The sequence below is a fragment of the Siniperca chuatsi genome, linkage group LG10 (genome assembly GCF_020085105.1).
Source record: "Siniperca chuatsi isolate FFG_IHB_CAS linkage group LG10, ASM2008510v1, whole genome shotgun sequence".
In the NCBI taxonomy this organism is placed as follows: Eukaryota; Metazoa; Chordata; class Actinopteri; order Centrarchiformes; family Sinipercidae; genus Siniperca; species Siniperca chuatsi.
This window is the reverse complement of record NC_058051.1, coordinates 21839844-21854877: the sequence shown is the minus strand read 5'-3', so window position 1 is coordinate 21854877 and position 15034 is coordinate 21839844. Positions and strand designations below refer to the sequence as shown.

The following is a 15034-nucleotide window of genomic DNA, read 5'->3' as shown; positions in this document are numbered from 1 at the left end:
TTATTCAATGTGTTATTTTATTAATGACTTGAAGCATATTGCTCAATACACTGAAATATTTTTTTAGATTTCTTGAAACCTTAATGCAGCTTTACAAAGGTGACATATTAATGTCAATGCCATGTTAATAGTAGACAGTACACTTTTAAATGTTAGGATTAACAAATACCTGTCTAGGGTCAGCCTGTTAATAAATAAATCATTAAAAGTCCAGTCTCTAGAAGGATATTTGTGTAAAGATACCAAGGATGATTTTGAGAAAAAGTCTGTGTGGACTGCAGACTGACTGGGAAAACACTACGTCATTTACACTATTTGGTCATTTTCTCAGCCTGAACAAAAAAACCCACTGGTGTAGACAGACAAAACAGGTGAATAAAAGATATACAGTGAGCATACATGTTTTCAATGCTGCTTCTAAGTTTTGCTTTATGGATTTTAATGTATTTTGATAAATGATTTGTTAGGGCAACATCTGTAGCTTGGTAATGAGAGTGAACATAATTCCTAAATGAACCAGCAGAGGGCATGTGTCTCACATAATTTTAGATAACTTAAATTACAATTTTAATTAAGCCTTTTAGTAAATAAAGCTCTGTAGAGTCCAAATGATGACATTGGTGGGTCCCTTATTCAATTGCTGCCTGTAATTCAGCTCAGGCAGCAAATTGTGTTCATTGGAGAAATATGAGAGTAGCACACATTTAAATCACTGCAGCATTCTGGTAGATAAGCAAAACAGAAGCAAGCGGTTGTGATTGTGCATTGGCTGTCATACCAAATGGATGGTATGTTTTGGTAGAGGCTAAAAAACAACAGGCACAACTGCCCTCTGACCCCATGTCACTGTTGTCTCTGTGTGCAGCAGGTATTGGATGTTTACTGGGTATTGCTACTGCTCTTGAATTCTAGCCTACACAAGCACAAAGACTCAGATGTGTATTTATGGGTTTATGGGTTAAAGGAGAGAAATAAAACAAAGAGGTCCCAGTCAGCAAAGTAATTATATGAGTTTTGTAATGCATTCCGTTTAAAATTAGTATTAAACAACTGGAAGAAGAGATGGTTCCTATATTAGACTGGATGCATGAGCTGTGACAGATAAAGTAAAGCAAAGTGGTTTCTGTTTAGACAATTGGAAGGGAAGGTTCATGAATAGGAACACTGGAGAATACATGGCCTGAACTGCTGTACAATTATACATAAGAGGTAAAAGCTTCAGTGGAAACCAGCCACTGTTGTGGTCTCTTGTTCTTTTAAAGAATGGCCTATGTCAGCCTCCTCCTCTGGGGCTGATGTTGTTATGGAGAGGCTGCTGTGTCACATATTTTCTGTTAGTGGACCCTACATGACTGATGTAAGTTAGCTTCACTGATGTTATATAGGACGCAATTTGTACTTGAGAGAACTGTTGTGGGATCACATTTATAATTTTGTTATTTTAGTTTTTTGTGGTCTGGCTTATGATTATGAAATCTGCTCCCTCCCTCTCTCCACAGCTCAGCATGTGAAAGGAATGGATAAGGAAAGTGAGAAGTCAAGTCAATTTTAATTATATACTGTAGCCCATTATCACAAATCACAAATTTGTCTCAGGGGGCTTTACAATCTGTACAGCATAAGACACCCTCTGTCCTTAGACCCTCTATTTGGATAGGGAAAAACTCCCCCAAAAAACCTTTTTACCTGGAAAAAATGGAAGAAACCAATGCTATGGGACTACCTTCGTCAGCATCATTGTCTGGAAAAAGTCTGGACTGTCATATAGTAGAGATATCTGTGTACTCATGTATAATGAGTCTTGTATAATGCATAGAAATCATGTCATTATCACCTCTATTGACAATTTCGGTTATCACCAAACTGCTCATCATGTAAAAAAAAATACAAATACAAAAACTCTTATTTTCACATGAGTATCAGTATTCATAGCTGCATGATCAAATTGTGGCCACTAGGGGGCAGAATAACTCCAAAACAAACACAGCCCTGATACACTGTGGCCGTACATAATTAACGTTTCGCAAACAAACTGTTGCTTACACATAGCAGACATATTGTAGCCTGTGTCTGGCCAAGAGACTAATGTAAGTCACTGTTTGTCTCCATCAACTCCTGTGAAAAATATCTGGAGCTTTAGCTTGCTAACTGATCAACTTTCTTCACCAGCTAGCTAGCTAGCATTAACGCTACTCACCTTACTTAATTGCTAGCTTTGTCTTTCTGCTGTTCGGTACTAACAGGTCTGGGTGCTAATAGCCAGGTATGCCAGTTTAGTGTACAGTGGGTTTATCTGAGTTTGTTTTAATGATCACATTTAATATCTATCTTATGTGATTAAAATTATTCAAACTCAGATAACTTATTTGTTGTTGACAGTAGCATCCTTTTTGTTGTGATGACCATGCCCTTACTGAGCGGTAAGCTGATCTGTTTTTGGAAGTGATGGACTTAATGGCTGCTCTTGACTGGCAACCTGGGCAAACAGACTGCAGGTCAGTGAGAGCATACTCATCTCTGTTCTGGTAGTTAGTTAGTTCTTAATCTCTTGGTTAAGTGGGCAGCATGAACCAATGCCATTTACCACAACATTTATTGCCTAAGCTAGTTTGCAACAGCCTTGCAATTACACACAACTCAACAGGAGAACACATACAAACAACACAGAGAACAAACGTCAGTCTGATTCCTCTTTAAACTGTTTCAACTTGAGTTTAAAATGATCCCCTTTTCATGATCCATTTTGAGCTCTGTAGGTAATGAGTTCCACATATCAATCCCCAGAGACAGCTTTCTTTCTTTTATCACACATGCCAACATTCACATCTTTATATCAGTGATGAGCAGTTCATATTTCACATAAGTGTGTGGACCAGACGAGTGGCTGATGTTTTTCTGGATGTGGCTCTGTGGATGGGGGTTCCCAGGAGTAACATCTTGCTGGGGACCGAGGCTACAAACACTGGAGAGATTATTCGCTTCTCCCTCAGAGTCCTTAAGGAGAGGAACATTCCAGGTGGGAGATCTAGCTGTGCCTGTAAATTTGTGCTGTAACATTTTACAGAACAAAGGGAGCAGATGAATATGACCACCTGGTATACACTAACTGAACCTCTTTCTTGGTTATCATAATTGTCTCAACATCACAAATAGATACTTTCTCAGTTTCATCTCTTCAATTAATGTTTGTTGTTTTTCCCACCTCCAACACAGCCTCCAAGGTGATCCAGGTGCAGCAGCCCTTCATGGAGCGAAGGATTTATGCCATCTTAGTGAGTCAGTGGCCTGACGCTCACACATGCTGTCTTGACTTCACCTCAGTTAGGCATCTTTGAATACCCTCATCCCATTGTCAGCACAGCCTCTGATCTCATCTATTGCATGCTTGGTAGTATCTATCACTCATCTTTTAATGTTATCACTGTCTGTGATCAAAATGGACGCTGTTAGCTTTTATGTGCTATTTTATGTTGTTGGACTTGTTCTCCTGAGGCCCACACCATTAAGAGAAACCTCTAAAATCTTTGGTTATTAGAGACACTATACATGAGGAATTCATACTCTCTGGTTGAGAAAGAATTCTATATTATTTCTGTGCCCCAGGACAGTTCACTCAGACCACTCTTTCCTGAAGCTAGAGATAATTTTTCACACAATTCATCACCCCCAAAATAAATTGTAGTTTTGCTTACAGCCATGAGTGTGAATTTAAACCTCATTTAGGTTCAAGAAATGACACAAAAATAATCAGAATCAGAAATACTTTATTGATCCCCGAGGGGCAACTCTTTCGTTACAGTTGCTCACTGTCACGTCAGTGCACACAGGAATAGAAGTACTAATAGAATAGAAATAGAAATAATAATAAAATAAGTCCGCAATAATGTAATATGGGTTAGGAAAGTCAACAATGTATTCACTGTCCATATAGCAGTTCCAGATTTGTGAACTCATAAGGTGAGTGTCACTCCCATTTAGAGAACCTTAAATATACAGTATATCTTCATTTGCCATATTGAAACCACAAGGAGTCAGTATTTCATAGAAAACAGATTGATAAAATAATTATTTTGAGAAGTTAGGCCTAATACAGTTACTGTAATTAATGGCATCAGATGTATACAGTAGGTAGACATATGTTTGTGTACTCTCACAAACCGGGCCACACAGCCATGACGCATGCAACCAAGCAGTTGCATGCGTCAAAACAGTGGCAAGTGTAATTGGTAACATCAGCTTTGTACCAAACGGATTTTTTTGAAAGGAGCCCTGGCACACGGGGCACAAGTGTTGCCAGTTTTGCTGATGACCCCCTGCCACGCCCATCTCCAGTACCTGCAAGGAAAGCAGCCACACAAACCAAGTAACAGGCAGACAAGGCGGAGGGTCGTCACAGTACAGTACAGTACAGTACAGTACATGGCTGTAAGTGTAAAAGTATGTTTAAGTATCAAAGTATCAAGTATCAAGGTTGACTTCTTCTCTGTGGCCACTCATAACTGCATCTATGCATTATATATTTTATATGTCAAACATTTGACGGAAATAAAATGAAATAAGGCCGGTTAACATCATCCTTTGAAGAATATATATATATATATATATATATATATATATATATATATATATATATATATATATATATATAATATATAATTCCTTAAGACGTGGCTATGTACCTACACAGAGGTTTATGCATGTACACACACACACCCACAGGATACACAAATACACACTCCTTTTTTTATTAACAGTCCAAACAAGAAACACAAAACCGGCTTGACAAGCTGGTAATGGTTCACTGGAATTACCATGGAATTATGGCTCATGAGCTGCACCAGTAATTGTCATACGATAGTTACACAATGACACACCTGCGTATTTCAGATGTTCACATTAACAAAGCAGTTCAGTTTTTGCCACAGTTTTTTGACAGTTTGTAATGGACTCGCAGTGAGTAAATGACTTGTTCAGTATTATGTAACTATAGCAATGGCTAAAACAATGCATGAAAAAAATTATAGTAAAATAAATCTTAATTCCAAAGAACAGTGAAACACCCACCCTTTCATTACTGTAGATCATCAGTCTATCAATATTCAGTGTAACCTGTAGTAAAAGAAACAGACATTTCTGACATACACCATATCAAAAAGACTTCAAGTCAAGTTTTGACTTTTCTAAAGCTTTCCCATAATACCCAGTCTTCATTGTAAATGCTGTTCCATTTCCTCATACAATGACCCTACATACCTACCCAGCTACTGTACATAACCATTAAATCCATTCTGTGTCACATTTGACATCTCTTGTTCTATGAAAGAGAGCATTGCCCAACATCAGGAAATTGTTGCCCTAAATTTAATTGATTTCCTATTTACGACCCACTGTACTTGAAAACTTTTGTGGATAGAAGATCATACAGGGTGAAAAGTTTCGGTTGCTAACGAAAGTCTCCTTAGCAGTACGACTAAACTCTGCTTGCCTAGGCCTGTTTTTAACAAATGTTTTGTGTTTTTCATGTTATGCAATACAGTTTCAACACAGTAATCACATTAATCTTTTAACCAAAAAAGAGGTAACAAAGAACTAAATAGATATGTGGATTGCTCAAAATTATGTGAGGATTATGTGACATGGACTTCTGTGTGAATTAAAGGGCTAAACAAACCAAATTTAACTGAAGATAAATGTGATAGGCGGCCCTTTTCCTGATTACTTCGCATTATGAGACATGTTGTCTCCTTTCTCTTACTCTGTGTGCTTGTTGTTATTTATTACAGATAAAATCAGTGCAGTTTTGATCAACATTCATATTTAATTATTTCTGTGTAAGCCTTCTTGACTCTTTGTGACCTCTAGACAATGTAGTCCCCTGTCTTATAATGGTAAATGAACATAACAACGTCATCCTCCGACACTATCCTAGTCTTAGCGCCTGGCTTTGAACACACAATGATCATCAAAAAGCCACGAATGAAAATGTATACATTCAGTTTGTCTTCAGGTATTGCAGTAGAGATGCCCAAGATTTTTCCAATTTAGTCCAAGAATTACAGTTGTTAAAAGTATTTTCCATATTTGTATATCAGAAACTATTACTTGCTTTCCAGTCTGTAAGAATAAGTGTTTTGGCTAATTCCCTATCCCACATCAACATTGCTTGTATGAGAGAATACTAAACATCCAAAAAGAGTCTAAGTCAAGAAAGGTAGTCCTGCTGTGTACAATAGAAACATACAAAAAATATTTTACCAAAATGAGAGTAGCACTGTCCAATCCCAAAATAAATAAAGTTTCCCTTCTTCTATTTTACATCTATCACAAAGTAGACAAAGAGACTTTAGATTTTAGTTTTTTGCCTTTCCACTTGGATCAGAGAAGCTGTTTTTGCCATTACACAGGAGGTTTCTGTACTGTAGGCATTGCTTTCACCCGGCATGCAGACTGAGGCCAGAGTATTGAACTTGAAATTCAGGTCCAGGTCCAAGTCCGGGTCAAAGGAAATATCAGGGATGGAGATGGCATCAAGCTCATATTTGGTCTCCATGTCTCCCTCCTCAGCATACACATGAGGAGCATAATCACCCAGCTCCTCTCCTGGTGCCTGCAGAGTGTACAGCATCTGCAGTATACAGAGGGGAACAAGGAAAAGGAGAATATGTTTTTTTTTTTTTTTTTTTTTTTTAAAGAAACAGAATTACCCTAGCTTTGTAGGATTGATTAAATTCCTGTCATTACCGTATTTAGTACTTTGAGCAGAATTCCATGTTTGATTACACCAATCTCTTGATCTGCTGAATATTTTCTGTGTCCCACCCAACTCTGGGAAATCAGAGGGAGATAGTTGCATGAATTCTGTTGTTTTAAATAACATCAGAAGTCCAACATAAAATTTCAGAGTTCAACTCTATGGATATAAAACATAAAATGGAGCATTTCACAGGAAAAGTGCTCATAGTAGTGTAGATTGCAGTACCCCACGCATAGAGTTTCTGTGCTGATGTGTCATTTTCATGGTTGATGATGCACCCATGGACTGGAAAATCAAGCATTTCAGTGGTTAATACTATACATTATGGCAACATTTTAAATATGGTAGAATTTAATGAACTGCAAAATGTCATGGCTCAATAAAATTCTTGACATCTACCTCTTTAAACTGGATAGCATTACTTAGATTCAATAATAATAATAATAGTGATAATAATAATAATTTCAGTACCCAGCGCATAGAGTTCCCACGTGTAAACCTTTGTTCCATTAAGCTTTTTCTTTGGAACTGGGACCATTCTGAGCAGGCTTGGGATGCTTCATTTACTGAGTCAGTTATCAACTGAGGGAAAAAACATGTCAAGCACCTCACTTTCAAAATAATTTTAATTAGTGTCCATTAGTTGCTATACATGAGAAAAATGTTAAAGGATAAGGCTTGCAATATATTATATATTTTTCTAGTTGTCAACAAAGCTCATTTGTTCTTACTAAAAAATATATAGTAAATAAAAACAATGTGGCACAGATGAACAAGATATATCAGGCTTAGCAGACAGTACTTGTTAGTAGTATCAATTAATTGCTGGTTTTGGTCTTTTCAATGGATTTGTTGACAATGAAAGAATATAGAATATCACAAGACACATCCTTTAATCTAGAGCATGGTGCCATTTTTGACAAAATAATTACAATAATAATAATTTCTGTACCCAGTGCAAATTGTTCCTTTGTTGTTGTTCAGTTTGGGATATGGCGTGCTCTGAATGGGCTTGTTGCACTGCAGCAGTTGTTGTGTTAGCAAATGACTGCAAAAAAGCCATTTCAAGTCAAGTCATTACCACACATAAGTAACTAAAAAACATTTAATTAGTGCCTATTTGTTATGATGCATAACATATCAAGAAAAGTGTGCTTTTTATGCTTGTTATTAAATTAATGTATATTTTACATCACTTACTTGCTTAAGCTTTAAAGCTGAAAATTGAGATATTGTTTGGATTTGTTTCCCATTCTTTCTGTATCCTTGGTTTAATGGCTCAAAAGCCACCTGTTGAAAATTTAAATACGGTCTTAAGTTTTTACAGCAACAAGTCACAGTTATATGTCCATTATATTCATATGTACAATACTACTGCTGTAGGATGAACACCTCTTAAGACTCAGACAAAAAAATGACCTTACTTTCCAGTTGTTAACAGGGCTTTTTAACACTTACTTTAAAAAAATGAATTTAATAAGCCTTTAACTTTAACTTAGACTTGAAGAAAATGAAAAACAACAAATTGAAACAAATGTGTATTTGTGTGTGTGTGTTTACATTAGCCTGTAGTAATTACCAAGTATAGGTAATTTTGTAATGAAAGTATTTACTTTGCAGTCAGTTCCCGGATTCTCAGTGTTAAAGCTCATCAGGTGTTGTCCTGATCCTTCATCTGGGATTACTATGGTCTGTTTCTTACATGACACCAGAAAAGCCAAAAGTAGCGTAGCTGGGATACAAAGACCACACACACAGATCAAATCATACAGTGTTATGTCCTAAATGAGGCTATTTAATCTTTTACCTGAGGAAGGACTCATGACCAAAATATAATTAAACTTAAACACTATCTTCTAAATTAATTAACTGTGAAACTAAGTTGTATGTTTTTATATATTTACTATTATATTATATACTTTATACATATTTTAATTAAAACAAGTTCAACTTTTAAACTAAACAATAAGGCAATCTTATTCACAGTGAATAAGACATACATACATCTTACCTGCAAGCAGTAGCATGCTGAAAAAAATTATCCCAAATGCTCCTCCTCCTACTGCAGAGCCAGTAGCTTTGCGGTAGCGACAGTTTGGCCTTGCTGTGTCTAAGCAGTTACACACAGTAACTGACAGGTTGTGGACAGCGGTCTTGCCCTGAAGGTCAGACACCTTCAACAACAACTCAAAGTGTCCAGAATGAACTGTGTCCTCTTTCACCAGGTTGACTGAATACCCTAGACATCCAAAATGAATTGTCATTGTTCATTCTGACATAGCATATAAACTAGACTTAGCGTTTGATTTGATAGCGGTGACATTATTTGCACGAGTGATATGATCTTGGCTACGTTTGAATCCCAAAGGAGTTGTCAGAACTAGAGCTCACCTTGTTCAGGGTCAACCTTCCACTTGCCCTTTTCTCCAAGGAGCGCAAAGCGAAAAGGTCCACCGTAGGGCTCTTTATCCAAGTCCCAGGCTGTGATGTTGGCCAGAGAGGATTCATCAGATTGACACATGTCAATTGTGCTTACAGCCAGGGATGGAGCATTGTCATTCTCATCGGTAATATGGATGTTGAGGGTTGCAGTACTTGTCATTGGAGGTTTACCTGGTGACCAAAAACACATGTTGTGCATTTTCAGTAATGTGATAAAGAAATTGTGATTGCTCATAAATGTAAAAACAACTCCATATCATACCATTGTCAACAGCATATATTGTGACCTTGTAGATATTGTCTTTCACAAAGGGTGACTCTCGGTCTGTGATATTTGATGTGGTTATGTTTCCAGTCATGGGGTCCACTGTAATCCAATGAGCTGGATCCTCTCCTTTTATGTATCTGAAACACACACGTGTTGTGTTTGACATTTTCAAGTTCTCTATTGACATACTAATGTAGAATGTTGTTGTCCTGTAGGATGGACATGTAGCTAGTGTCTTCATGACTTACACAAATGTGTTTTCACTGGTGACGTCAGGGTCTCTAGCTGTAAATGTCTCCAGATACTGTCCCGGCTCAACATTCTCACCCAGTGTAACTTGTTTGTTAGGTTTGTCGAAGACTGGCGGCTCATTGACATCCTCTACAGTCACTGTCAATCGGCGGGTGGACAGACCTAGTGTCTCTGTTCCAGTCGCACCACCACTCATAGTGACTACTTCCCAAAGACCAGTGGTTCTGCGACTCACCACTTTGCATGTGTGATAGGGGATCTCATTCTCTACACTGATAGTCACATTCTTCAGAGGACCGTCTTCATAGTCCAGATGCTGTAAAAGAAGTAAAGATTGAATATTGGTTTGAAGACAAATAATGAAATTCATGCCATAATGTAACTTCACATCATACTATCGTAGAAAAGGTTTCAGTCGTAGTCATCTGGACACTGTTTTCAGAATCAAGACGTTTCGGCTCCCATCCGGAAGTCATTCTCAATTGGTTCCGGATGGGAGCCGAAACGTCCTTTTCTACGATAGAACACTCCTGGACGAATGAGGGACTACACCGTCTTCACATCATACTGTACATCACAGGGCTTTTTAAGAGCCATAAAGTTTATCATAATCAGGTAGTCAGTGGTTAAAATCCCTATAGTATTCAAGTATATCAATTTAAGTCTCACTCTCTTTAGCATTTGTGAGCACTGCTGGTGCAGTTCATCTCCTCAAAGAGGCCAAAATACTTTGCATAAAAACTTTTTGTTTTGCAAAGGGTGTTTTAATGTCTGAAGGAAAAGCCAGAGGTTGAAGTGGTTGCATAAATGTTTTAAAGAAAGGTACAGTGGAGCATAGTTGTTGTGGATGTGCAGGATGTAGATATTATTAATACTGCATGATATCTGAAGGGCAGGTATCAACTAGTCCAGATACTGCACTGAGGTTGGTGGTGCACTGCATTTTTTCTAAAAATGTGGTTTCATTGTTTTGTGTATTTTCACCAAATAATTATTGGACTGTAGCTTGAAAAGATCCATCTACTGTATGATCAAAGACTAAATACCTTTTCTACGTACAGTAGTCCCTCGTTTGTCTCAGGATCAGTAGTGATTCTGAAGTTGTTGTTTGTGTCTCCTTGGATTTGATACTTCGCTCTCCAGGCTGCTGTACCTTTGGTGTCTTCATCTCTAACTTGCAGACGTGAAACAAGAACATTTTCCTCTCCTTCTTTCACTCTCGATTGACCCTGGGGTAAAAAATATATCAAACTTATTATGAAAAGAGACTATTGTATTATAGACAACTGTCATTGCCTTCCTCGAGGTAATTGAAGGAAGTAATTGCTCACTGTTTCTCCTGTGATTGTAGGAAGGTGGTTATTTCCATCTTCTATGTTGATAATGACGGTGCAGTAGCCGGAGAGCTGTTTTTTTCCTCCACGGTCTTTGGCCTCCACTATAATGGTGTATTTCTCTGCTTTCTGATTTGTTAAACAGTCAGTCAAAAAATGTTTAAATCAAACCTATTTGATTTGGCCATATTATTCAAATTTAAGGAGTTGGAAGTTCCAAGATCAACAGATTTGATATTTTTGATTTCAGAATTATGCCATCAAGCAATGAGTCTTCTCACCTCATGGTCCAAACACCCTTTAAATGAGATGGTTCCAGTTTGAGAATCAGTGCTCTGGGTTAAGTAGAACTGCAGGTCATGTGGTTCAGGAGTGACTGAGAATATTTTTAAATCAAATATACCATTGTTCTTAGTGTCTTCATCGCTTGCCTTAATGGTAACCACTTCAATGCCTGTCAGTATCAGAAGAAAGGAGTTGTTTGTTTTATTTATTTTTTTATTAATTAAATTTTATTTAATGTAAATGATAAGCAGTAAATTGTTAAAAATGAGCAAGTTACCTTGTGATGTTGACTCTTTTATGCTGATCACGTACCTTTCAGAGTCAAACTTTGGAGGGTTGTCATTTGCGTCTATAATCTGTATCTCAATGCCCAGCTGCGTGTCTAATAAATGTTTTTCTTTATCATATGCCTGAAACATTAGCTGTAATGGAAAGGCAAGAATTGTGAAATAATTAAACCCTCCACCATGCGCCACACTCCAAGCACACTCACTCACTCACACACACAAACATCCTTTGCTTTCCAGGAGATCATAGTAATAATGCTGTTTTATACTAACCTTAAAAAAATTGAATTTCTCATAGTCCACAGGGCCATGGACAGTAATCATTCCTGTGGTTTCGTTTATTTTTAATATGTCTTTGGGTTCCTCATCAACACCTTGACCATGTATCTTGAAAAGGGTGAGGTCCTTCTCAACTTTAATCTGTGGAGAGTCAAAACACAACAACAGCGAATTTTGTAATGATCTTCCAGCATATTGTCATATACTATTCATATCCATGCATTGTGACTCTGCGTGGATACTCACTGTGCCCAGTGAATATGGGAAAGGACCTTCATAGCCTTCATCAATCTGAAAGGACTCAATGATCCAGTTTCTTTTTTGTCGCTGCAAAATCTCTGAAGATGACCTGTGGACTCCTAAACACTGCAAAAACATTACATTATATGACTTACATTGGATTGCATTACATACATTTTTTTTGTATATTATGATGAACTTTTACAAATACTTAAAATATTATTAAACTCTTAACATGATGTTAAACAAGTCACTCAGTTTGTGCGCATAACACCTTTTCCAGAAAATTACTGTATAGATCAAAGGGACGAGACGGTAATCTATCATTTTGACAGACATAACCTGCACCTGCACTGGTTGTCATTAAACTTAACTTTATTGTGTCCAAGGGGGAATTCCTTTCCACAGCACTGTATTCATCAGACAACAACACACAGTAACAACACACAGTGACAGACAGCAGTGCACACTCAGGCCAGTTCAGCGAGACCTATTATTTACGGTGGCTATTTATGACTGTTAAATATTTAATTTGTAATTTCCAAATTGTCTTAATTTTATAGCTGTTCTGATCGTTGACCACCAGAAAAAATTATATACCTGTAATTTTTAACTCCCATTTAATTTGTATATTGTTCTGTCAATTCTTGGTTACTGATAGAAAATGTTGTTATGATGATATGTTAAAATAATAAATCTGTTAGCCCTCATTCATGTTTTTAGTATCAGTTGGATGAAAACATAGTTTCTAAAAACAATCAATCGTGCTGGAATCTACGGCAGAAGTAAGCATCAAGTAAGCATTGTCTGAAATATTTTTAACGCTTCTGTCCAGAAAGACTGCCTACCTAAGAAAAATTCTTACCAGCAACATAAAAAGAATGAGGTGTATTGTCTCCATAGTATATCCAGATTATGTGTCATTACAGAAGTTAGTCCCTTAGATAATAGACTATTCATTGAATGCACCTGAATAAAGGCATGCCAATGCGGGTTCTGGCTGCAGTATACCTGTTAGTGGGAGGGCCTGTGTCATAATGAATTCTGTCACATGAAGCTTAAGTTCAGCCTTTAAGTTAAGAAACCTTCATAGCAGATGGGTGTGTATAAAGTACTGTGTGTGCGTGTGAACATGCATTAATATTTTTTGTTCTGTTACAGAAATATGATGATAATACGGTTTTATTTTACTGTATGGTACAGAATGTAATAATGATCACTATCTTTATTTAAACAGCTCCTTTTCCAAACAAGGTTACAAAGTGCTTCGCAGTGGTGCAAACACACAAAAACACAGTCAAAATACAAACTGTAAAATACACATGAAAGCACATAAGAAAGAGTTCATCTAAATAAAGCTTTTTTAAAAATGAGTGGGTTTTCACAAGTGCTTTAAAAGTAGTTAGCTTATAGCCACTATGGACACCCAAACTGTTCAACAGTAAAATATTATGACATAAATGTTTATGTGAATAAATACAGACAAGATATAAAATACAGTATATAATATTACAATGTATTATATATAATGTTATATATTTATATTATATGATATGAATATATAGTAAAGATAAATATATAAAATTGAGCTTGATCTGAAATGTTATTTTTTCCAGTTTCTTATCACAATATCAGTTTATTGCAGGTCATTTCTATTTGATTCCAGCATTGTTCTAAATTTTGCAAAGTCTGTTTTTATTTTACACTATTTTGTTTTATTTTCTAATGCCACCCTTCATCACAGGGTCTTTGTCAGTCAAAAAAAAAACCCACTGACGCAGCCAGTTATGTCATTGACTCTTGCTTTGGTCTGAATGACTTGCAATAAACTTTGTCATTGTGAAAATTGGCGGGATGAACTACGATTTCATCATAATGACCTGAGTTTAAAAATGTATTTGATTATTTCACAATTGCATGATTATATTAATTCTATTAGATTAGACTAGATCATTTCATAATGTATGAATTTATTTAATACTGAACACTTTGCCTTTCCATAAACCCTCAAGGTATTGCAAAGCCTGTAACCAGCTTCAATGTACTGTTCATACAACACCTTATAGCAGGGCTATTTGTTTACAAATTCAATTGGGCCAGATTTTAAAACCAGGAAATGTAGATGGGCAGAGATTGACAGAGACATATTTTCAGTAGAGCACTTCCCTATTTGTGACTATCAATAGTCAGATGTTTTGAAAGGCTACTAAGCGTCAGAGGTCATATGAGAAAACGTTGATTTGTGAAAGATATGATTGGCGGTGTCGCTACATCTGTAAACATCCTGCCCGATCGGTACTGCGCATGTGGAACTCTCAACAGAGATGAGGAGGAAGCGAGATGGGTCCCTCGTTAGCTACTTCCATACACTATATATGTAGTTTACTTATTTTGTCATATCAGATTTATGAATGCTGGGCCACTCGGAGGTAGCTTCTAGGCCGGATGTGGCCCGCGGTCCGGCTATTGAATACTTGAAAATTACTTAATCATTACATTACAGCTCACCTTTACTTTAGTGAGCTTGTGTTGGGTCGGGAATAGTTGCTGTTGGGTTCCTGTAAGGCCAATTGAGACATGTACATGATATCCTATTAACAAATAAACTTGACCAGACTTGCCTTTTAGGCAGATCAGTCAGAATTGCAAGGCCTGAGGACTAGTTATTCCCTCTTTGTAACTCCTTTAAAACATTTTATTGTAGGCCAGACAGACAAATTGGTTTTGGGCAATTATCCCAACATAATTAGCAATTAGTGTTCTTTAGGCACTGTTTTGTTCTTTTTTCTTTTTATACATCACATATGTGTTGATGAATTTAGAAAAGTATTCCATCTATCATTTTTACTGCAGTTTTACTGCCTGTGATAGACTGAGAGGCAAGTGTTCACTT

The 15034-nt window shown here is 36.8% G+C and overlaps 1 protein-coding gene and 1 long non-coding RNA gene across 6 annotated transcripts; one reads left to right on the top strand and one right to left on the bottom strand.

Annotated features, from left to right (window-relative positions):
- Positions 1-1951: 1951 nt before the first annotated feature.
- LOC122883604 lies at positions 1952-3431 on the top strand. Of its 4 annotated transcripts, XR_006379666.1 has the most exons (5): positions 1994-2087; positions 2244-2263; positions 2380-2495; positions 2928-3016; positions 3214-3431. It is a non-coding gene; the product is annotated as an uncharacterized LOC122883604 (long non-coding RNA). The 4 variants fall into 4 exon arrangements; XR_006379667.1 differs by lacking the exon at positions 2244-2263 and having other exon boundaries at positions 1952-2087; XR_006379665.1 differs by having other exon boundaries at positions 1972-2263; positions 2383-2495.
- Positions 3432-4729: 1298 nt separating this feature from the next.
- On the bottom strand, positions 4730-13430 carry LOC122883588 (cadherin-13). Of its 2 annotated transcripts, XM_044212515.1 has the most exons (18): positions 13007-13430; positions 12148-12267; positions 11896-12042; positions 11613-11757; positions 11332-11504; positions 11048-11179; positions 10763-10945; positions 9713-10032; positions 9459-9601; positions 9146-9367; positions 8766-8993; positions 8368-8486; positions 7955-8044; positions 7707-7802; positions 7226-7336; positions 6980-7039; positions 6742-6825; positions 4730-6625 (listed from the first exon to the last, which is right to left on the bottom strand). In XM_044212515.1, exons 1-18 carry the CDS (start codon positions 13040-13042, stop codon positions 6344-6346), a joined length of 2691 nt encoding a protein of 896 aa, XP_044068450.1. In that variant the 5' UTR covers positions 13043-13430; the 3' UTR covers positions 4730-6343. The 2 variants fall into 2 exon arrangements, with proteins under 2 accessions (XP_044068450.1, XP_044068451.1); XM_044212516.1 differs by lacking the exons at positions 12148-12267; positions 13007-13430 and having other exon boundaries at positions 11648-11757; positions 11896-12037.
- Between the last annotated feature and the right edge of the window lie 1604 nt (positions 13431-15034).

Coding starts and splice junctions, on each gene's coding strand:
- LOC122883588 (XM_044212515.1), bottom strand. CDS start 13,042: ATGGAGACAATACACCTCATTCTTTTTATGTTGCTG. Junction 12,043..12,147: donor TCCCATATTCACTGGGCACA/GTGAGTATCCAC, acceptor GACTCTCCACAG/ATTAAAGTTGAGAAGGACCT. Junction 11,180..11,331: donor AAGGGTGTTTGGACCATGAG/GTGAGAAGACTC, acceptor TTAACAAATCAG/AAAGCAGAGAAATACACCAT.